The sequence below is a fragment of the Cynocephalus volans genome, chromosome 11, assembly GCF_027409185.1.
Source record: "Cynocephalus volans isolate mCynVol1 chromosome 11, mCynVol1.pri, whole genome shotgun sequence".
Classification (NCBI taxonomy): Eukaryota; Metazoa; Chordata; class Mammalia; order Dermoptera; family Cynocephalidae; genus Cynocephalus; species Cynocephalus volans.
Window position 1 is genome coordinate 2,049,384 of NC_084470.1, and position 23,835 is coordinate 2,073,218.

Below are 23,835 nucleotides of genomic sequence, written 5' to 3' on the forward strand. Positions count from 1 at the left end.
TGTGGTATATTGGAAATATGAGCTTTAAGTTCATTTACTGAATGGATGGATGGATAGATGAATAAATGGTCCGACTACAACCATTTTCACATCCTGGTTTTGTTAACTTCCTCAACCTCTCTTCATCTGCAAGTTGGGGAAAATAATATCCACCTCCCAGGACCGTTCATTCATTAAAAAAAAAATGTTTAGTTGCTGCTATGAATAAGGCACTATTCTAGGAATTGTGGAGACAGGAGCAAATAAAACATAAAAATCCCTGACTAAAGGGGCTTGGGGGAAGAAGGAGAAAAAGAGACTAAGAAAAACATGTGGTATATTAGATTATGATGACAGTGCTATTGAAAAACAAAAATAAAGCAGGGAATAGTGATAGGAAGTGATACTATAGGATTAAATGAGATAATGCATTTGAATTTCCTATATATTGTCTGGCACTCAGGAGATATATTAGTAAATATTAGCACCCTATAAAGGTATTTCCAAAGCAGGTAAAACTACTCTCTTAGGTTATATTTTTCTCCAATTTATTCTACCCGTATGAATAATCCTAATTCATAATAATGTGGTCCAAACAAGAGGATTTTTCTCAGTGACTAAATGCTAATGTCAGGAAAGAAATTGACAAGGATGTTATTTGCAATTCTCCTGTAAAATTCTATGTATCAGAAAAGAGAAAATGTTAGGCTTTAGTGAGTCTGTATCACTTCTTTAAAAGTGTAACCTCTTTTAAAAATTCCATGAGCAGGCGGCGATTGAACCCCTTGAGCTAGACTTGTTGAAATAAAAGTATTTTATCATTCACTGAGAAGTACTGGTAAATATATTCAATGCAAAAGTTAGAGAAAAGGATAACTTGGCTTGACGCGGACCCTAATTAATCTGCCAGCTGCCACGTATTTTCATCTTTACATGTCTGTACTCTGGTAATATTGAATAGTAGCAGCCTTAACAACTGATGTCACTTACTCAAGAAGTCAATTCACTTACGGTGTTAGAGAGTAACTGTCTTTTGGGTAGTCTGGTTGATTATGAAGAAAGTCAAACCATAATGCATAGTCAAGCTGATATCCTTTAAGTCTGAGCTATGTGTCCTACTTTTAATATTTAAAATAAAATTAGGAAAAAAATAGGTGGTTGTTTTCAATGAGGAAGGAATTTGCTTTAATATCCTAGAAAATATTTTCTTTTTATATAGTCATCAAGGAATGGCCATCAACAGGCTCAAATCATGAATGATGTACTTCTAAGGTGTATTCCTCTTCCCATAATTTGTATATAAACTGCTACATTCAAGTATTTAAAGAGGAGTATTTGTCTCCGTAAAAGCACCCTTATATAACGATCATTTAAAAATCTTTCACATACACACACAAGAAAAATCATCTTCCAAATAACTTGATGAATCATTGCCTTGTGAAACATTTTGCTTTTCTATTAAAAAGTGCATTATATTCATTTTGTCCTTGCAAGATGACTGGTATGATTACTTATGCTAGTCTCTAGGAGGAGACAAAAAGGGATTTTATTGAAGTGATTTACTTTTGTCAGACCTGGAAGTGAACTGAAAGCAATGGCAGTTCTTACAGAAAGGACGGCATAATTGAATTATTGCCTTTTAAGTGATTGAAAACAGTGGTGCATATCAGGGCCATCTCTTCAAGATGGTACAAAGAGTAGTCAGCCCAAGATGTTTACTTTATGTCTAATCCCTGTTTCTAGCTGAATGAAAACTGCAAAGAATTGATTTAGCCTGGAAACCTATTGTGAGGATTTCTAAAATGCTGTACCCTGAAAAATGAGAGATGACTCACCTAATGGGTTAGGTGATTTAGGTATCACAGGCTCTGACAGTATCTTCTAATGCTCAGTCTGGTATATCCGAATTCAAATGACTAGTTTTAGTAGACTTACCTTTGGATTTAATAGGTAAATAAAATGGGTACCACTATTGAAGGTTGGCCCTTCTAACATCTAATGCTAAATTATTTTTCTAGGCAAAACCGTAGGCAATCTTTAAAAGATCTCTTCTGACTACTTTGTAATGATCAGTTCCAGGAAAAATATGTTGGAGGCACAATCACAGCCAGAAGATGGACAAAATAAAGGATAGCAGCAATGATAATGTTGCTCCTGTAAAAATGTTCAGAACACTTTGAAGTCATTTGGACTCCAGGTCGAGCATCCCTAATCAAAAAATCCAAAATCTGAATCACTTCTGGTCCCAAGCATTCTGGACAAGGGATACTCAACTTGAATCTCTTCAAACTCTACCTAAGCAAAACCAGTATATTCTATCAATATCGAAACTAGGTTGCTTTCTCTCTATCTCTGAAACTGAAGTGCAAATCTCTAGATGCTCAAAAAGCAAAACCTGCCCTTTTCCCCTCATTCCCCTTCACTGTTCCCAATATGAAGGTACTTCAAAAAGTTCATAGATTTTTATGACCTTTCAATTCTATTTTTCTGACGAACTTTGTGAAGCACCCTCACATATTCCTCCTTTACTGCACTTACTAGATTGATGGCAATTAGGTGTTTGCACGACTGCCTCCACTACTGGACTGCTGGCCTCTGATCAGGGAAAGAACAATGCTTCCTTTACCTAGGCAGGGCTCTCATCACAATCACCTGGCATACCTGTCAAAACATAGATTGTCCAGCCTCACCCTAGAGTTTCTGATTCAAGCTGGTCTTGGGTGTGGCCTGGAATGTGATGCCCAGTGTATTTCCAGGTGATGCTGATGCTGCCAGCCTGGGGCCTCACTTGCAGGACCATGCCCTGGTGTAGTGGTCAGGAGCACATCGGGGGGCCAGTCTGCTTAGCCTGAATCCCAGCTCTGCCACTTCCCAGCTGTGTGCTCACAGGGAAATTAATGCAGTTTTCCATGCCTCCATTTTCTCATCTGTAAAATGAGGATATTAATATGATCTAGCTCTTAAGGTTATTATTAAGATTAAGAAAATTAAAATATCTAGAGAGCTTAGTTGGTACCTGGCATATAAGTACTCGATAAATGCTTACAGATACCAAAATTAAATTAACTTTACTTTCATTATTGAGTATCAGGGTCATGTGTTCCAAAATCTGGTTACATAATCATAATCATTTTAAATAAATTAAAACTCCCAGTCCCTACCAGTTGCCATGTTTTCTTTAAACATTCCTATAATACACATGTCCAAGAAAAAATTATGCAAAAATTAAAGATTATTTCAATTTACATTCTTTCTCTTCTAAATATAGACCTGGCAAAAACTGTGTTCAGGGAGAAAATATCAATCCATTAAATCAAATCTAATTTATAGAAAACAAAATATTTAAAGTTGTTCTTGATCATCAATTTTGTTCATGCTTACGTCAAGTCTTACTGGGTCTTTGTAAATAACTCCTTGTCACAATATTCTTCTAAAGATTTATGCAGATATATTATAAGTTAAAATACATCAATATCTGTAGCTTCCACAAAATACTTGATAAATGAAAACTTTAGATAATACAATTTGAGATGTATTGTAAATCATTAATTTTAATTTGAAAACTGAAACATGATGCAATCCATTTTGGAAAAACAAAATAACTCTAAATTAATCTTTTAAAAAGCTTTTAGGCTTTATTTTTATTTATTTGACTTAATCTTATTGATTTTTCTTTTCAGTGTAATATACATTTCTGATTTTATATTATCATTAGCAATGTAAAGTAAGTGAACTGTAGCACTAAAAAAATAAACACTATTATGCTCAGTTTCCTAAGTCTTATGGCTTTGACAATGAGAAAATAGGTCTCAGGCAAAAAGAAGATTACTCAGCCTAGAAATAAACTTCAGCAAATTTGTGAGGCAGGGAACACAAGCAAGGAAAAGGTAGGGTACTCGGCAACTTTAAGTCAGTTGCGAATGACTCTGCTATTCTACCAGGCTCACTGGCTGGTTTGGCACTTTCAGGTCATAGGGCTGTAAAATAAGTTGTTTCCTCTCAGAAGCTGTAGATGAGTAACATTTTAAATGCAGAAATATATATTTCTAATTAAACAAATTTTGTGGTGATTCCTATAATTAAAAAAAAAAAAAAGTTCTGTTAAAGGCCGCTCCTTAATTGTTATTATTGTCAACAGATTATTTTAATTAAATTAATAGATTTCATTAAAAAGCAGACTTTAATCTGGTTACAAGAAAAAATTGCTTTCATTTCGTGCATCCATTTTTATACTAAGCTACCTTCATTGAAGATTAAAAAAAAAAAATTGTTTCTTTTCCAAGAAGCTGTGTGATCAGATTCCTTATCTATATCTGGGCTTTGATTTCTTCTCTGAACTGAGGGTGTGGTGGGGAACTGGTGGGATGGATTAGGTGATCTTGAAAGCTCATTATGGTTCTAATGATTTACACATCCATAAATATATAAACAAAAGTAAAAAATTTAACATAACTATTTTGAAAAAGCCCGGTACTAATTGTAAAGAACCCTGGGTTCTAATCCCAAATCTTCTACTATTTGTGTGGCCCTGGGCAAATCACTTGAACTCCCTGAGCCGCAGTTGCCTTGGTATAATGACAGATAAACTGGATAACTCCCCAATTTTATTCTAACTTCAAAATAAATACTTCCTAGAAATCTCATTAAATTTCTTTTGGAAGTTTAAAAGCAAAATGTCAGGGCACTCTTTAGTACACAACATATAATTTTAAAATATTTTCTTCTTAATCTGCATTTGAGAAAGAATAAACTACATACCAACAATTAAAAATAAAATTATTTTCATTTCTACAAGATTGAAATAATATTTTGCTCAATGACCCAGGAGATAAAACTCAATTTTAAACTCCTTAATTTCTGTCTCTTTGTTCTGACATCTGCTATGGTCTGCACGTTTGTGTCCCCCCAAAATTCATACGTTGAAGCCGTCCCCCATGTGATGATATTAAGAGGTGAGGCCTTTGGGAGGTGACTTGGTTATGAGGGTGCAGCCCTCAGGAATAAGAGTATCGCCCTGATAAAAGAGGACTGAGGAGCTTGTTTGCTCTCTTCTGCCAAGAAGGTGCCACCCACCAACCACAGAGCGAACCCTCACCAGACACCTAATCTGCCAGGGCCTTGATCTTGCACTTCCAGCCTCCAGAACTGTAAGAAATAAATGTTTGGTGTTTATAAGCCACCCAGTTTATGGTCTTTTGTTTAGCAGCACAAACACACTAAGACACATCTAAGCAACATCGTATTCCTGGGTCCCGTCCCTGCAAGCAGAGGTGATACAGATGTCCTATGTCCCCCTCTACCTCTGAAGTGCTAGCCAGATCTGTGGCTTCTGTTACAAAATGTGGGTCCCAGAAGAACACTGTGGGTCACTGGGAGCAGCGAACAGATCCAAGGGCAGAGACAATGGTTATTAGTTTTTGCCGTTTTCTATCTTTAGTATTCTTACTTGCAAGTAGCTTGCCTCAGGCAGTGGTTGCCCTTAACATCCAGGGTTGTTTAGATTTTTTTTTTTTAAAAGACTTCATTTTTCAGACCTTTCCCTTTTACTTTATTGCAGACACTACATAATCTACTTTGTAGAAGTCTCCATAATACTCAAACATAGTCGTGTCTGTGAAAGATGTAGGGAGTCAGCACATGAAGTTACGAGCCACAAGTTTGCTATTCACTAGGTTTAAGATTAATCTATTTTCTCAGCCAATATAGCTTTTTCTCTCCAAAAGTACATAACATAAACAATCTTCTCCTTTGCCTAAACTGTGCATGACTTCTTCAGGGGCTCTGAGTGGCAAGAGTTTCCTTTTTTAAAAAGACAAGCATGCTTGGAAGAAAGCCCAGACACGAGCAGACGTCCTAACAGGGAAGGCGAAGACGGACAGGGGAGATGAGCGAAGTGCACAAAACTACACTGCAGAAAATCTCATTTTGGACCAAATTGTAGGAAAAAATGACTACTATGTCCAAAATTCCAAGGTAGAGGAGGATTTTAACAGAAATGCCTCTACCCTAGGAAGGCTGGAGAGAGTACCACGCGTGGCATCCATGGAGTTGTCCCGCTGAGTCCACCGAGATGGCGCCAGTGCCAGTGGTCTGGATGAGACCCACGACGCAAAGCAGGCACATCTACGTAATCCTCACACTTCATTTCACCCATGACATTCCTCCTCTCCACCTCTGACATCATCAGCAGAGCTTTTTTCAGTGTAAAAAGGATCCCATTGGCAAGCTCACTAGAACGTAGTGTAGGGACAGTCTTCAAGGACGACTCATTCTAAAGAAGCACGAGGTGCGAGAGGAGAGAATGAGCATTTCAGAGGACAGATGCCACCTTCTGTCACTTCACATCAGCTATGAGCAAAAGAGACAGGCGACAAGTCCAGAGAAGTCACCCTGGAAAGCCCTGCCCTCTGGTCGAACAACAGCCGCAAAGGAAACAGGAGGAAATCTTTTGGTCATTCCAGAAAAAAGATGAAGTCACTTACACGGGAAAGAATATGAGATTGTCATCACCATTTGACAGCAACACTTTACTCCAGGTGACAATGAAGTAGCAACATATTTCAGATTCAACAAGAAAGAAAATGAGGCTCAAGGATCATCTATTGAGTCAAACTGACCTTTGAGAACAAAGGCTGAGGGGGAGGGGACGGAGGGAGAAGCTGGGAAAGGGGCCACAGGAGACAAAAGATTATGCTGTGTAATGATAAATGTAGTCTAGAAATAAATACATAAATAAAAATAAAGACCAGAGACAAACAGTCACGGTCGCACATATTCAACAGTCCAGGAATATTGGTCCCATGTGCCTTTCCAGAGGAATCTACTGGAGAGTGAACTTCAGACAACCACAAGAACTGGAGAGACATTGACATAAGATATATGAGCAGGCAGTAAAGATGCATTTACTTGTGGGATTAAGACTAAACCACGATTACAAGAAAGAATATAGAGTGCCACGACTGTACACTCTGACGAGAGAGATGAAGCATAATTCTCAAATCAGAGGAGGCGTGGGGCAAGAAAAAGGGGAGCAGAATAAGGCTGTTGATTGTTTTTGCTTATTAACCGGAATTAAAGGGATATTACTTCAGTCAGATGATTAAAAAGAGGAAAAGTAGGGAAAAGAAAAAAAGAAGTCAGAAGCTAATTTCAATATTGCTCATAGGAGGGGGCCAATAGAAAATTATAAAGGGGAATATAGGAGTTTTTTAGAAATATTAGTATAAGAGTAAATATTAGGACAAAAGTACAAACCTTGCTAGCTACCAAAAAACATTTTCTTTTAAAAAGTTGCTAATAAAATAGACCATATAGTAAAAGACTATTTATATAAAGACTTGCATATCTATTTAAATATAACAATATGACACAACTGAGCCCATAGTAATACATACATTACATATATACTATACACGCATATTAAAGATGTACATATATAATATTAATGTACACTGTTACATGAAAAAAGTAAGGTGGAAAACGTGAAGAGTATGTTAAAATTTATCTAAGAAAAAGGGGGAAGGACTATACGACCATGTGTCTGCTTATACTAAAAAACACGACGGAAGGATGAACAATTCTCTTTTTTTTAGTGGTTACCTATAGTGGAGGAAGAAAGAGGACGGAAGGGACAGGGATAAAATCATGACGCCTTTGGATAAGCCATGCTCTGCAGATTTATCCTTAAACCACGTGAATCATTTATTAAATAATTATACGAGAAAATTACATATTTTTTAAATTCTAAAAAATAACAAAACAAATGAAACTAAATATGTATCACTGGGTTAGGAGCATAACCACATAGAGGAATGATTCCAAGTGACTTTAAAACACTCTAGTAGTGAGATAGAAAAAAAAGACTAAAACAAAAACAATCCTAGAAAAACACACTCTAGTAGAATCTCTAGTAGAGTATACACTAGGGAGAAAAAGAAACACAAGCAATTTTTAACGATTTTTAGTTGCCACATTGTTGGAGGTATGCTGATATGCACCTCCTGAAATTGCTGTGCATATGCACACTGTGGCAGAAAACAAATGAGTAATGATGGGATATTCTGATTCAGCATTCCTGGCGTTGTTGAGAACCAGATTCTCAGTGTGACAGAAAAGAGATACAGTTGCAAGGTCAACGGGGTTAAATAAAAACCCCATAGTCCTGAATTTTCATGTTGGATTTTCTTTTTAAAACACACACACACACACACACACACACACACACACGCACACACACACACCACGCACACACACACCACGCACACACACACCACGCACACACACACCACGCACACACACACGCACACGCACACGCACGCGCACGCACACACACACACACACAACCTCAAGCTGAGAGCAGTGATTGTTTCTGGAGAGGGTGAGATAGGTGGAAGCTCACATTTAGCATAGTTGAAGTTTGAGGACTTTAGTCTTACACACTTGAAACATATTATTCTGCAATTTTGAAATGCAAATTTGAATCTTAGAAAAAATATTTTCCAATTCTTTAACAATAAACTGGATGATGTTTTAGGAGTTTTTTTAACACCTACTTTCCCAATCCCTTTTATACTATTCTCTAAAGGCCCTGCAAGTTTCTAGCACCCCGGAAGAGAAAAAAAATACAACCTATTTTTAAATTATTCATAATAAATGAGGCACAAGATTAAAGATGGAAAAATAACACATATAATTGAAATCCATAGAGAATATTAAAAAGTAAGCATCTCTAAGTTGTTACCTTGTCATTCTGCTCTGTTATCTTTCTTCTGGCTGGAAATACAAGTGCTAAAATGACCCTAACAGCACATTTCAACTACTGCTGCAAAGACAGGGAAAGATAAGGTGTCAGCAGAGATCAGATCTCACCAGGTTTGTCAGCTAGCATCACCGTGTGGGTCGCATAATGAAGTTATGAGTTTCTGAATTTTAACTCAAAAAGAGGAAAAATCATCCTAAGGAGGTAAAATTTCAGGGTAGGAGATTTCCTTTCTGCCAACATTCCCAAGCCCCTTTAAGCTTCAAACCAGGGATCAGCAATCTTTTTCTATGAAGGGCCAGACAGTAAATATTTTAAGCTTTGCAGGCCATATGGTCTCTGTCAAACATACCCAGCTCTGTCACTGTAGCAAGAAAACAGCCACATACAGTAGGTGAACTAAAAAACATGACCGTGTGCCAATAAAACTTTACTGATACTAAAATTTACTTTCATATTATTTTCAGATCAGGAAATGTTACTTTTGAATCTTTTTCAACCATTTAAAAATGTAAAAAACACTCTTAGTTCGTGGGCTGTAGCAAACAGGTGGCAGGCTATGGCTTGCCAACCCCCACTCATGGCTGTCACCCAATTAGACGCAGGTCCCACTGACCCTGCACTGCTCCTAAGGAAAACCTTACTGCTTCAGAAACTCTACAAACCAACCTAGAGCTATGCTAGAACCAAACACTACTTTCTTCCTAGCACCATGAGTCATTACAGAAGACCCCCAAATTATCTATAAACTGTGAACCTTCTTAGCAAATCTGCCAAAATGCTTATTTTTTCATTGCCTTGATGTAGATAAAACTTCTATAAGTTCCCGGAATATTAGATTTGCAACTTGCTTTCTTAAAGTCTCCTTCTTCATCTAAACTATTAGAGTGTCATTGAGTTCTGAGCAAAAAGGCCTGAATCCCACTGGGCTTGTGTCCAAATTTCATGTGTTTGAAAGTTTTATTCAATACAAAGGTATTTAAGCCACTTTTACAGAGACTCTCAGTATGAATTCCACACCTACAGGAAGACATAAGCCTATGTATATAATTCCCTGACCTACTGACATGACCAAGAAAACAAGAGACTCGGGAAATGACGGAGGGTGGCAACTACACACAGGAGCGCCCCAAGTTACGTTAGATCGACTTGTGATATTTCAGTGCGGTACAAAAGCAACACATTCAGTCAAAACCATACATCAAGTACCATACAACCATTCTGTTTCTCATTTTCAGTGCAGTATTCCATAAATCACGATTTATTCAACACTTTGTTATCAGATAGGTTTGCATTAGATGATTTTGCCCAATGTAGGCTAGGCTAAGCTATGATGCTCAGTAGGTTAGGTGCTTTAAATGCATTTGTGACTTGTGAAATTTTCACCTTAAAATGGGTTTATAGGAACATAAACCCATCATAACTCAAAGAATATCTGTACTTAGATATTTCAGCCACTAACAGGCAAGGCGTGAGGGAAGCACGGACCGGCATGCCATTCGTCAGTGTACAGGAGGACAGCTACCCGAGGAGGGGATACACGGCAAGGCCCCAGTCAGAGGTTCACGTATACCCCGACTTGGAGCAACAGGAGTGAAAGATGAAGGGAGCCCTTTGGGTAGTGGATGGGGAGCAGATTCGCACACTGCGGGAGTCCGGGAGGAAGGAATCCCATCGAGCGCACTCAGCTAGCACACAGTGAATATGGTCCACTGAGTGGTGTGCGGCCGTGACCACGGCCAGGACCTGCTCTGGAGGAGGGGAGGGCATGAGGCTGCGTTGCTGGGCACAGGAACAGAGCATCGTCCCAGCTGGTTTCCAGCTGCTGAGGCAGACAGAGAGGACACCCACATCAATGCAAAGTCAAAATTCCCCTTTCAGAGGCCACTTCGACCCACCTACAACAACTCCCTAACCTAAACAGAATTACTGTATTTCCACATCGGTGAAACGGCAATACACTTATTACCCCTTCTTCAGTCTGCACCTGGAAGATCTGACAAAGTAGCACACGCTTTTATTCAGAATTCATCTTATCTCTTAATAGTAAACAAACAGACATTCCATTTTATAAATGAGTGGGGAAAAATAATTGGGCATTACAAAACATTCAGCTATTCAAAAGATGAAAAATAATTTAATAAAGCATACCAAATGATTTATTCTGAAACAGACTTGTTGAAGGAAACAAGAAGACATCTTGAAATCTCTAATGTCTATTTTCAGATTTTCAGTGATATTTAAGAAGACCCTCCATTAAAAAAATAAGAACTAGCCCCTATGAAAAGGAAACAATCTGAACATGTAAAAGGACACCTGGAAATGACAAAATAACTGCCACATTTTAAAGGAACTCAGTAAAGACACGGAACAGAATAGTGAACGCTGCAGAAAAAAGAACCAACCATAGAAAACTGATATAAGATATCCTCCCCCCCCCCAAAAAAAAAACAGAAAAAGAAGTTCTCCCAAAATTCAGAGCAAAAAGGTAAAGATAAGAGAAATAGGGAATAGATTCAAGAGATGCAACATCCGGATAACAGGAGTTTAGGGAGGTCTGAATAGAGCAAAAGAACTGGAAGCAAGAAGGAAGAGGCCACGTCGTTAGAGGAGGAGGAGATGGAAGACAGGAGAAAAAGAAAAAAAAGAAATTCTCCTGACTGCATTTAAGACCTGAGTTTTCAATTTAAAAGGCTCAATTATACTTACCGCTAATGAAAAATATCTACAATTGGACAGATACGGGTACAGTTTCTCAATTTCAAAGGTAAGGAAAATTTTCTAGAAGCTTTTTATCCAGGCAGAGAGGACAGGTAAGTTTCCAACAAAGAAAAGACAAGTTTGGGATTAGCTTTTGTTCCCCAATACTTAAAAGCTAGATGACAATACTAAAAAAAAAAAAAAAAAAGGTTGAAAGAGTTCTGGAGAAAAAGACTGACCCTAGTCAGGATCATACATAAGGGCAACAGAAGGCCTCAGCTATGCAAAAGCTCATAAAGAAAACGACCCACATATTCTTCCTTAACCAGTGACTCAGTGTTTGTTTACCAACACCTGAGAATAAAGTCAGGATACAATTCTAACGATTGGAGAGAGTATAGAAAAAGTGAACAACAAACAATGACATGAGTACGACTGGAGTTAAATCTCAAATGATCATGGTTAATATATGGTGATCCTTTTGTTAATATTAAGAAAAAAATCTGAGGACAATCAAAAAAGATATAGAGATAAAAGTCTGTATTTCAAGTCCCAGATTATTTAAACAAAAATTATTTGCTGAGAGAGGGTTAGTACAAGAGAGTATCTATATTTCCCATTTTATAGGACAAGAAAATGTATGGTTTCATTCCTGGCAAAAACAGAAAGATATCAATTTTACAATTATGTTCTTTTAGAATTTAAAGGCAATAATTATTTAAAGAAATATAATGAACATTAGAGAAAAGACTAGCTACAAACAGCTGTGTTTGAGTCTCAGCTAGCACAAATCATGTGAATTTGGATAAAGTAGTTCATCTCTTCTGTGAAACAGGGATGATAATTTCTTTGTGAGGTCATTGTTTTGAAGAGCTACAAATAAAATGTGTAAAGTATATAGCCTCCTGCCTGCCACATGGTAAATGTGGAGTGTCAGCCATTATTATTAATAATAAAAGAAAAAAGACTTGGTAAATATAACAAAAGACAGGAAGAAAAATTAAAAGAGCAAATAGCTGTATTAAACAGAAAGCAGAAACAGTTCAGAGAAACACCAAACATATCAGTTATCATAATACAGTCACACATCAGTTGGTCAGGATACATTCTGAGAAACGCTCCTTAGACAATTTCATTGTTGTACAAACATCACATAGTGAATTTACACAGACCTAGATGGCATAGCCTGCTACACGCCTAGGCTATATGGTACAGCCTTTGGCTCCTAGGCTACAAACCTGTACAGCATGTTATTGTACTGAATACTGTAGGCAATTGTATTTGTGTACCTAAATCTAATATAGAAAAGGTACAGTCAAAGTACAGTATGAAAGGTAAAACATGGTACGTCTGCATAGGGCACTGACCATGAATGGAGCCTGCAGGACTGGAAGCTGCTCTGGGTGAGTCAGTGAGTGTTGAGTGAATGTGAAGGCTGAGGTCACTGCTGTGCACTGCTGTAGACTTTATAGCCACTGTATACTTAGACTACACTAAATTTATAAAAAAAAAAAAAATTGGCACTGACATTGCAACGACTACAACATCCCTAGGCAATAGAAATTTCTCAGCTCCATCATCCTATGGGACCACTGTCATACATGTGGTAGGTCATTGACCAAAATGTCATTATGCAGCACATGACTATATGAGGAGATGGGGGTAAGTTTCCTACTAAAAAACAAAAACCCTCAGGCAAGATTTTTTAAAATACAGATACTCATGTGCTATTTAAAAAAAAAAAAGATACATCATTCATTCACTCAACAAATATTTGAGTGCTTACTCTGTACCAGACACTATTCTAGGTTCGGGGTACATAGCAAGGAACTACAAAGGCTTGGACCATTCAGATAGGGGGCAGCACGACCTGGCAGAGGATTAATTAAGGTTCAAGGCCCCAAGGCTGGGGTGGGCCAGGCTATGTTCAAGAAATGCAGGGAGGCCAGTGTGGCTGGAGCAAGCAAGTGAGAGAGAGGCAGGTTCTGCAGGGCCAGTCAGGCCTTGTCTGGACTTTACATGAGAAGGTGAGTAATTATGAATAATGCTCTGAGCATGAGTGATGTGATCTGACTTCCTTTCTTTGACAAGAGCCTTCTGACCGCTGCACTGAGTGAACACAGCCTTCAGCGCGGTAAGCATGGAGGCAGAGGCCTCAATGAGAAGATCAGTGCAGCCATCTAGGAGAGAGGGGTGGTGAGCTAGGCCGGGGGTAGCAGAGACGAACGCAAGTAGGTGGACTCCTCTGGACAGACTCTGAAGGACCAGCTGACAAGCTTTAACTGTTTGGATGTGGAAAGAGAGAAAGGGTGACTCCAAGTTTTCTGGCCAGAGCACTGGGCAGGGCACGGCTGTGAGCAGCTGAGGTGGAGCGGGACGGGAGTGGGGCTGAGGTGCTCAGCGTCAGCCGTGTCAAATCCAAAGTGCTCTGAGGGGAGACGGAAACATAAAAACGCCAGCCAGCCCGGCACATGAATCTGGAGAGGCCACACCACACATGCACATTGGACAGTTTTCAGCATGTAATGAATTTAAAGGCGTGCGACTGGGTCAGATCACCCAGGGAGTAGATGTGGACTGAGAAGGGGAGACACACAAGACCCAGGACTGAGGCCTGGGACACAGTACTGCTCACAGACAGATGAGCTGGGAAGGAACCAGCCAAGGAGGTGGAGGAATGGCCAGTGAAATAGAATAAAAACCAGAAGAGTGAGAGGTCTGGGAAGCCAAGGGAGGAAAGAGGCCAGGGATGAACAGCTGTATCAAAGGCTGGTGACAGGCCAAGTAGCAGGAGGCCTGAGGTCTGAACACTGAGCTTAGCAATGACGGGGCGGGGGGTCACTGATGACTCTGGCAGCGTGGATGAGGCGTGGGGGTGAAAGGGGCAGAGAAGGAGAGAGAAAGGGAAGCAAGGTCCTGGAGAAGAGAACACACACAACTCTTCCTAAGCAGCTTCTCCTAAGAAGGAGCAGAGAACTGGAAGGTCAGTGACTCAAGAGACAAATGGGACCGGGAGACAGTCTTTCTTGCCTTAATGAAAGAAATGTCAGGAGATCTGTAGGCCGATGCAAGAGGGAAGAAGATATATTGTCATAGAGCCATAGATTTTAAAATATCACAGGGTAAACAAAAGAAAAAAATGTTAAAAGGGTAGCAATATAAGATTAGACAAAGTAAAATTCAAGACAAAAAGCATTAAATGAGACAGAAGTCAATGTATATTTGAATGATAAACAATACAGAACAAACTAAGAAAGTTCTTAAACAACTTTCCCTCAAAGAATGCTGCACCCAGATGAATGTATGTGCAAAACTGACAAAAGTCTTCCGGTAAATGACCACTTACCTGCTATTTAAACTGATCCAAATAAGAAAAAGAGAAATATTTCAATTAATTTGAACAAACTACCAGAAACCTAATATCAAAAATCTGACAGAGAAGGAAACAAGAAACGAAATCAAATCATTGTTGCAAAAATTGCTACAAAAAATTGCAACTAAAAGATAAGTAAATCAAATTCAGTAATACATTACAGGTTGAGTATCCCTCCTTATCTGAAACGCTTGGAACTGGAAGTGTTTCTGACTTTGGATTTTTTTTTTTTTTTGGAATATTTGCAGAATACATATTGGGTGAGGATCCCTAATCCAAACACCTGAAATCTGCAATGCTCCAATGAGAATTTCCTTGAGTGTCACTAAGAAAGTTTCAGATTTTGGAATGTATCGAATTTTGGAATTTTGGGTTAGGGATGCTGAACCTGTACAAGAAAAACAGGTAAAATCCAGGCAGGATTTATTCCAGGAATATAATGATGGCTCAACATAGACAATGTGACTGTAAATTAATCATACTGTTATTTAAAAGTACAAATATAATTAAAATCATCTCAATAGATGTTAAACGAGCATTTAATATAAATTCAATTAATATTAGTATAATGAAAACTTGTTAATCTAGGCATAGAGGGATATTGTCTTAATGTAATTAAGAATATCCATCTGAAATCAACAGTCAGCAAAAACAGTACACAATGAATCATTTACAAGAGAAAAATGCCACCTGTTATTATTTTTCAATAGTGTCCTGAAAATTTTAGTCAGTGTAATAAAACAAAAAAAGATATTTTAAAGGAATTACTATTAGAAAGAGATAAAATCATCATTTTGGCAAATGATACAGCAATTTAACTGACAAACAGGAGACTAAATGAAAATTTATTAAAATTAATTTTTTAAGCCCAGTAAAATGGCAGAATGCCAAAGACATATAGAAATCAATAGCTTTTTGCAGACTAGGCAAATTTTGAATTAAAAATTCTATTTACAAAAGTAAGCCTCCCCCCCGCCAAAAAAAACCCACCACTCCAGGACAGTGTTTTCCAATAGAAATGTAATATGAGCCACATTTGTAATTTTAAATACCCTAGTTGCTGTATTAAAAAAAAGCCACAAATGAATATATTTTATGTAATCCAATAACCTGAAATAGTGTTTCAATATATCTAATTGATATTCTTAAAATATTAATAAAATATATATATATATATATATATATATATATATATATATATTTTTTTTTTTTTTTTTTCCCCATACTGAGTCTCCAAATCCAGGGGTTTGTTTTGTGTTTTTGTTTTTTGCACTCACAGCATGTTTCAATATGGAATAGCCACATTTCAAATCCTCACTAGGCACCTGTGGCCAGTAGCTATTGTATCAGACAGTGCAGCTCTAATAGACGTGGGTATGTGCCTAAGAAGATACGTGCAGGACTTACAGCTTGAAAACACCAAAACTTCTAAAGAACGTAAGAGAAGATTTCAGTGAAAGGATACAGATTTGATATATTCCTAGACAGAAAGTCTCAATACTGTAAAGATATCAATTTTCTCTCCCAGCTTATTGTATGAATTCAACACAAGCCCAATCAAAATTCCCATGACATTTTGGGGGGAAGATCTGACAAAATGATTCCAAAGACTGGAAGCATAAATATTTTAAAAATTTAGAAAATTTGAAAATGACAAGTAAAAAGGACTGGAATTTGCCATCTCAGGTATTTAAGTATTATCAAATATTTACATGTTATCACTTTATGAAAATTACAACAATGTGATACCGACAGCTCAATAGACTGTAAGAACCAGTATATATAAGACTTTGATATATGATAAATAAGTGGGAAATGAATACGTTAGTAAATACATGGTATTGGGGTCATTTGTAAAAAATAAAAAGTGATATGTCTGTTTATATCTTTTACTAAAATACTATGTGAGTCAAAGATTTAAATAAAAAACTTGAAAGCAGTAAAGTGATAAAAAAAATCTATAGGTGAATATATAATTTTAGAGTGGGGAAAGTCTTTCTAGGATAGAAACCATAAAGAAAGAGAATAACAGATTTGGTGATAAAATCTTCTATTTATCAGAAACATAAATAAAAAACTAATTTTCAAACTCGCAAAATGAGTCTAATATATATGAACAATAAAAAACTAATACCCTTGATACATAAGTAGCTTTTACAGGTCAATAAAAGAACAAGATGAACAATCCAAAAGAAAAAAAATGGACTAAAGACTTACACAGGCCAATTCCCAAAAGAAAAGATAAATTGTTACCCATCAAAGTGAGCAAGATGAAAAGAGGCTGGGCGTGCTTAGTAAGGGTGCAAAGAAATGGGAGACTGAGACGAACAATCACTCCTGAGCGACACTTGGCAGTACGTTTAAAATGCTTTAAAAACATGCATCTCTTTCCACTTATATGAGATATCTAGACCAGGCAAATTCATAGAGACAGAAAGTAGATCAGAGGTTACCAGGGCTGGACAGGAAGAGGGAATGGCGAGTTATTTAATGGGTACAGAGTTCTGTTTGGGATATTCTGGAAATTGATAGAAGTGGTGGTTGCATGACATTGTGAATCTACTTAATGCCACCGAGCTGTACACTTAAAACCAGTTAAAACGGTACCTTTTGTGTTACGTATATTTTAGCACAATTTTTAAAAATTCCATTGCATGACTATAAAGTTTATTAAACCATTTTCCTACTATTGAACATTTAGGTTCTTTTCCCAAATTATTAACAATTAAAAATAACAGTATGGTTTTAAAAAAAAAAGTTACAGACAAAAGTTATAGCCTTTGTCCTGGCATTTTTATTTGTGGGTATTTATTATATGGTAATAATTAAGAATATGTGTAAAGATATATATTTTCCTCCTGGCACTGTTAATAATAGCAAAAAATAGGAAATCTAAATAGCTAACATATGCAATTGGTCAAATAAATTGTGGCACATAATGGAAAATTAGGCAATCATTAAAAAGTGTACCACAAACATATCTATTGATATGAACGGGAAATTATTAAAAATAGCATGCGTGGTAGGATAAACTTTAAAGAAAGTAATTATTCAAACATGCATAGCAAAGTATCTGGAAGAATGAATATAGAACAGGGCTTTGCCAATGATTACCTCTAAGTAAATGGGATTTCATTACTTTTTGTGCTTTTTCTTGTCAGTATTTTCTAATTTTTCTGCAATGAGCATGAACTCTTTTTTGTACAAAGAAAAAAATTAATAAAAGAAACAATTTTAAAGAACCTAAGAAACCCTCCCTATTTTTCTTCATTTATCAAAATTAACACTGTGCCTTAATGTACTGTATAAAGTGACCCCCCAAAAAATAAAAAAGAAAAGAAAACACCAAGTGACAGATTGTCTGTAGGTTATTTATAAAGAACCAGCAGGTAAATCTTTCCCTGATCTAAATAACAAGAAATTAGATTATATTAAGACATCCCTTTGGGCTTTTGGTTTGCTTCTTAGCTGGCCATAGTAGGTATACATGCAAAGCATCTAATGAAATACTTTCTACTTCTGCCAATGAGATGGGTTTTCTTTCACAAATGAGGAAGATGACGTTCCTGAAGAGTAATATTTCACGTAAAGTGAGACATTGAAGTATCTGAATGGAACCTAGTAAAATTAGAGCAAGGAGACTGTAAAGCCTTCAAGAGTAACCCAAAAGCTTGTGCAGCTAAACAAGGAATGCTGCTGTGAGTTTAAAGGTAAAGAAGGCAAACAGAGCCAATCCTACAGGCATTTGCATTTGGGTGTCCCACACAGTAAGTTGTAAATCTGGAACAGGAAACTTGAAATCATTAAGGTCACATATTTATAATATCAGATTCAATTAGGTTGGAAAAGTGCAATATCTGTCATCATGTCATAAACAGATGTGTTTTTCTCTCAGATCTCTTATGAAGAAAAGCTCCTTATATTGTTACAGATAGGGCTGTTTTCAATCAGTTACAAGGAGCAATTCAATTACTAGATGGTTTAGTGCAGTAACTGACTCCAGACTAATTTAATTTCTTCAGGTCTCTAAAGATCAATTGATCTGATTTGTCCCATCCCCAAAGGCTGTTTAGGAAAAATTCAGACTTAAATACCTGGAAATGAAATCCAAAACCTTGGCCAATTTCACACTACCTAGGTCATCTTGCAAACTTTCAGCTAGTCACGGAAGTGTGCTCTCTTGGCCCTCAGACCATTGAGGGCTGCTTAGCTCCACGTTCCTGTGGGATCGCCCACACCGGACGCTTACTGAATAAGGGGAAAACGCAGCCGCACGCATGATCAGATCTGCCATTCTGAGGGCAGTCGGACTGGGGACTCCTATCTCATGAGCACATGCGTGACTGAAGGGCTGTTTTTACTTGAGGAGTAGTTTATGAAGTCTATTAAAAGTGAACTTTGATGGGGTGGAAACTGTAAGACGACATGCTCATCTAATCAAATGAGGAACTTATAATTATTTTACATTTTTAGATTCATACAGTGCTTTCATCAGTGTCATCTTACTTGATGCTGAGAATAAACCTTTGAGATGAACGGGGTTATTTTCTCCATTTTTCTAGGAAAGGAAACAGACTCAGAGGTTCGGTGACTTCTCCAGGATCACTCGCCCAGTAAAAGGCAGAGCTGGGACTCTAACCTATGACTTTTTTTCTCCCACTATATTGTGCTTACCACCTGATCTGAGACAGAAGATATGACATACGCTATAAAAACATATCACCACAGTCCCACTGAGTCACTGTCTTCATTCTTATCTGACACTTGAATAAAGCTGAGAAAAGATTCACTTATGATAACCACAGCTGTGTAAGCCTAGTCTGCACCAGAGCTCCCAGCACTCGGAAAGAGGAAATGGAAGAGTCGCGCTTGAATGGAGCAGCCTTTGTAAGAGGACTCCTTTGTTACCCACACTTCTCACTGACGTGTCCCACCTAATGGGAGGGTTAGCCTCTTGCCTTCTCTCTGCATTTTGCAGTGGATTTTCAAAAATAAGTTCAAGTTTCTTTCCCTGATCTCAACACCCCCAACTAATTAATCTTTCTTTTCTACTTGAATCTCACAGTTCCTGACCGACACCCAGCCTCTCCTGCCGGCTTCTCCATCTCCCCACCAAGCCTCTGTATCATTTCCCCGAAATCAAATCACCCCTCCTACGCTCTGCCATTTGGGAAGGCTTACAAAGAACCCAACAGAGGTTGCTGAAACATGTAATTACCCCTTAATTGGAGTTGCCAAGACAGGTTGGGCAGAAGTGCCAAGGTCACAAGACATGGCCGTGTGGTGGGTAACAAAGAGTGTGGCAGAAATGTGCAGCAGTTCATAGGAAAATCACACAAAGATGTGGAGCTAAGGTAAACCAGAGGGCTGGTGGCTAGGGTACCCTACCTGCCAATAAAGACACTGGGCCACATAAAAGAATAAGTATAGAAAGGTAGTGTGTTTAAGAGGCAGAAATAATCAGTCAGGTTGAAAAATCTTCTGTTTAAGAAGCACATTTTTTGACATTCATATTGGACAAACTATGGATCTCAATACAGTCATTACCCATCACCTCGATGGCCTCAAATGGCATGAGCCATTTTAACTGAGCAAAAAGTGGGGTAAGTCACAAGCACGGGATTGTTGCTTGTCTTCTTAGAGGTCCTGAGACCTGATGTCTCCCCCGTTAAATATATACAGCTTACTCCATAGGTAAAATTATATGACCTTGAATTACATTATATCTCCTTGTCTCAAAATTCCAAACTCCCCTTATACTCTTTATGTTAGCAAATACATCCATTACACAGGCAAAAGGCTATCAGGGATCCATTTCTCTGCAGACTGCCACTCATCAAGACACAAAGCCTGTTACCATCAAGAGGACTAAGTCTTTGATAAAAACGAAGCCCTATTTTTTACAGTGGTATAAATGTCTGACCGAAGAAACCACTTCACCCAGACACTGAGCATATGATAGATCCAGCTGCAGCAGCGGTCAAGACCTCCGCAGCTGCCCATCGACAAGGTTCATAACCGGAGGGAAAGAGGGTACAGAGAACTGGAGACTGTATACAGGAAGGTCACGGATCTTTGGCATAGAAAGGAGCGTGTTCTTACAAACTCGCTCTTCTCTTTATCTTATCTGGACAAAAAAAGTAAACAGAAAATTCTATTACCTCTCAATGTCAGTGAGCCTGGAAGAGTCCCGGAATCCTTTGGCAAAAGGATTGCTATCTATTTTCAGCTTGGTTATCTGGAAAGGAAAGAATGGGTACAAAACAATATCATCTCCAGGGTCAAGGAAGTAAAATCAGAAATAAAAAGTTTGTTCATTTTCCATAGCACCTGAAGAATAAATGTCTCTCAGTATCATAAGAAGGGTCAAAAGAACTAGACAAATTCCCAGGAGGGATGGATCGTGAGCAGGACAGACACCATTAGGGAGAGGGCCTTTCAGGCAAGGGGAGACATGAACTGGGGTGCGAAGTATCTAAGAGATTAGCGAAGGGCTTGACTGGGCACTGGGGGAGCTGCCTGAACAGGAGCTCTGTCTAGAATTCCAGCATTGGTGGGGAACAGGGAACAAACCTCATTCCGATTTGGCACCATCTTTGTTGATACTATGGGCACGTATACATACCATAACAGATAAAGAGATAAAATGGCCAATAATAGCCTCATGTTCAATATCGTATAAATATACATGACATAAATACATAATATAAACCTTCCAGAGTATAAATTTACCCCGTTCTACTTTCCATTTGACTCAATTAAAATGAAATTAGCTCATCTTTTGATATCCTTGCATGCAATGTTATTTATAGAACTCTATGCTTATATGGACAAAAAATACTTTCTAACAAGAATCACAGTCTGAAGTGTTGTCTATGGTGTGGTATTTATAATTTCCATAATAAATGCAGAAAGATCCATTTAATCATACACACTGTGCCTCTGAAGGGAAATAGGTTGCAAAGTAAAAAAATAAAGGAAGCACTGAACAAAAGACACTCGACAGGGAAAATCCCTGAGTGCTAGAGCTGAAAGGAACCTTAGAGACCATCTAGCCCATGGACTCATCTGACAGGTGACCACGCTGAGGCTCACAGAGCGTAAGGACCAAGGCACAGCTAGTCAGTAACTGAGTCAGAACCGAGGAAACTTTAAAGAGAGTCACAGCTCATCAGCACCAAAATTAGGACTCATGCTAATCTTTAGAAAGAGAGACACAAAATATTCCTAAGGAAAAAAGTTACAGACTGAGACATGCCTTCTTTTTTCAAAGTAAGGAGTGAACAGTGAAAACATGGTTTGAAATACTATTTTGCCAAAAAGTGACTAATACACAAGCTGCAAAGAAGCTATTTACCTCACTTGAAATGGAATCCCCACGCTATCCTGCCCAGAGAGAATGCTCTTCTCTATTAGTAACACTGGCAAGTCATAAGACTGATTCTTCGATAAAATTAATGTTACAGGCATTTGACAGTGCCTCAGAAATGCTTATTTTTAGCCCATGAACATTCCCTGTGAAGCAGCTAAAGAAAATAGGTTATTTCTTTTTCAGGTTAGCTATGGAAATAGGTGAGCAGAAAAGGAAATAAGCTACAGAAATAAGAAATCTGTTCTCAACAGACAGCAATAGCTACTTAACGAATGCATAAAAAAGAAATCCGAGGGTACTTCAAAAGTTTGTGGAAAAACAGAATCGAACAATAACACAAGTCTTTCCATAAACTTTTGAAGTACTCATGTGCAAGAACCCCTGAAGTTGCATCTAAAATGTGGCCACCCGGAGTTTGTGGAGAACCTTTTCTCATACACGGCTCCCACTTTCTGAACAGGGAGGTCTGTTGCAGGCTCATTCCAACTAGGACTTATTTTTGAAGGTCACCTTACGGGAAGGAGAAAATTTTTATTTGTTTGAAGTAAACTGTAAATATCTAAATCCCAGGCAATCAATATGCTCTAAGATTATAAATACCAGGATTTTCAAATCCTCAAGGACAGGAGTTATGCATTTTTCTATTGAACAATTATAATTTAAAATGTTTTATGTTTCTAAAGTACTTTACAGTTCATGAAAATGCTTTCACAGTAATTCACCAACAAGCATTTCATGAGGTTTCATGACCTTGCACCTGTACTGGGCTAGAGGTTGGAAGGTCCAAAAATAAAGAACACATGGTCTCTGCCCTAACGAGGCTTAAAATTCCACGGAGCAGGCAGAGAGATGCACAGCAACCAGAACTGGGAGGGGACTTAAGTGCCATGAAAGAAGGTGGCACCATGTCCACTGCACAGTTAGTGACAATAAGGATGAACCAAACCCAGGTGAAATTTTCAAACAAACTGTGGGGACAGCAGTAAAGGGAAGGCTTCCTCCGAATACCACACTTACAGAATTGAAGAGTGAACAGATTTGCTAATGGATAAAATTTTCCAGAGACCAAGACAGATAACATATCTGATGGAAAAACTAATTTTGAAAGTTCTTTTATAGCCATCCCTCTAAAATGTGAACCGTATCAAGCTTTTTCTGAGTCTTTATAAACTAAAAGGATGGAAAGTATTATCTGTCTGTTTTAACTACTACAGATGGACTTTTGATGCACTTTGCCCCTGAAAACGATTTTGAAAATTATATTTGTTGTTCCTCATATTTCCAAAAGGTAAAGGCTATTGGCTCAGAACATGATGACTGTGGTGTTATCTTAAATCCTTCAGTGCCCTAATGCCACACATAGAATGCCCACTCTCAAAACAAGTGTCTTGTTCCACCCACATGTCACCCTCTCTAATATTTCTGCCATACTTTGAACAAGGAAGTGAATTAAATTCAACAAGGGTTTTCAGATTTCTTTGAATTCTCTCTCATTAGAATTATCTTCTTCTAATATCTGTAATACAACTTTCATAATCCCCAGGAGTATCAATAGTAATTTTTTTCTTTACATTTTTGTGTGATTTCAAACTTCAGAAAAGTTGCAAGAATAGCACAAGATGCTTTTATATACCCAGGCCAATTAGTTACAGC

At 37.9% G+C, this 23,835-nt stretch overlaps 1 protein-coding gene across 1 annotated transcript in view; it reads right to left on the reverse strand.

Moving 5' to 3' along the window:
- The window catches only part of TBX20 (T-box transcription factor 20), a 52,017-nt gene that overhangs the window by 9,800 nt on the left and 18,382 nt on the right, over positions 1-23,835 (reverse strand). Inside the window, exon 6 of the mRNA XM_063115276.1 lies at positions 20,972-21,048. Coding sequence (XP_062971346.1) covers positions 20,972-21,048 — 77 coding nt within the window. The remainder of the gene's footprint in view (positions 1-20,971; positions 21,049-23,835) is intronic.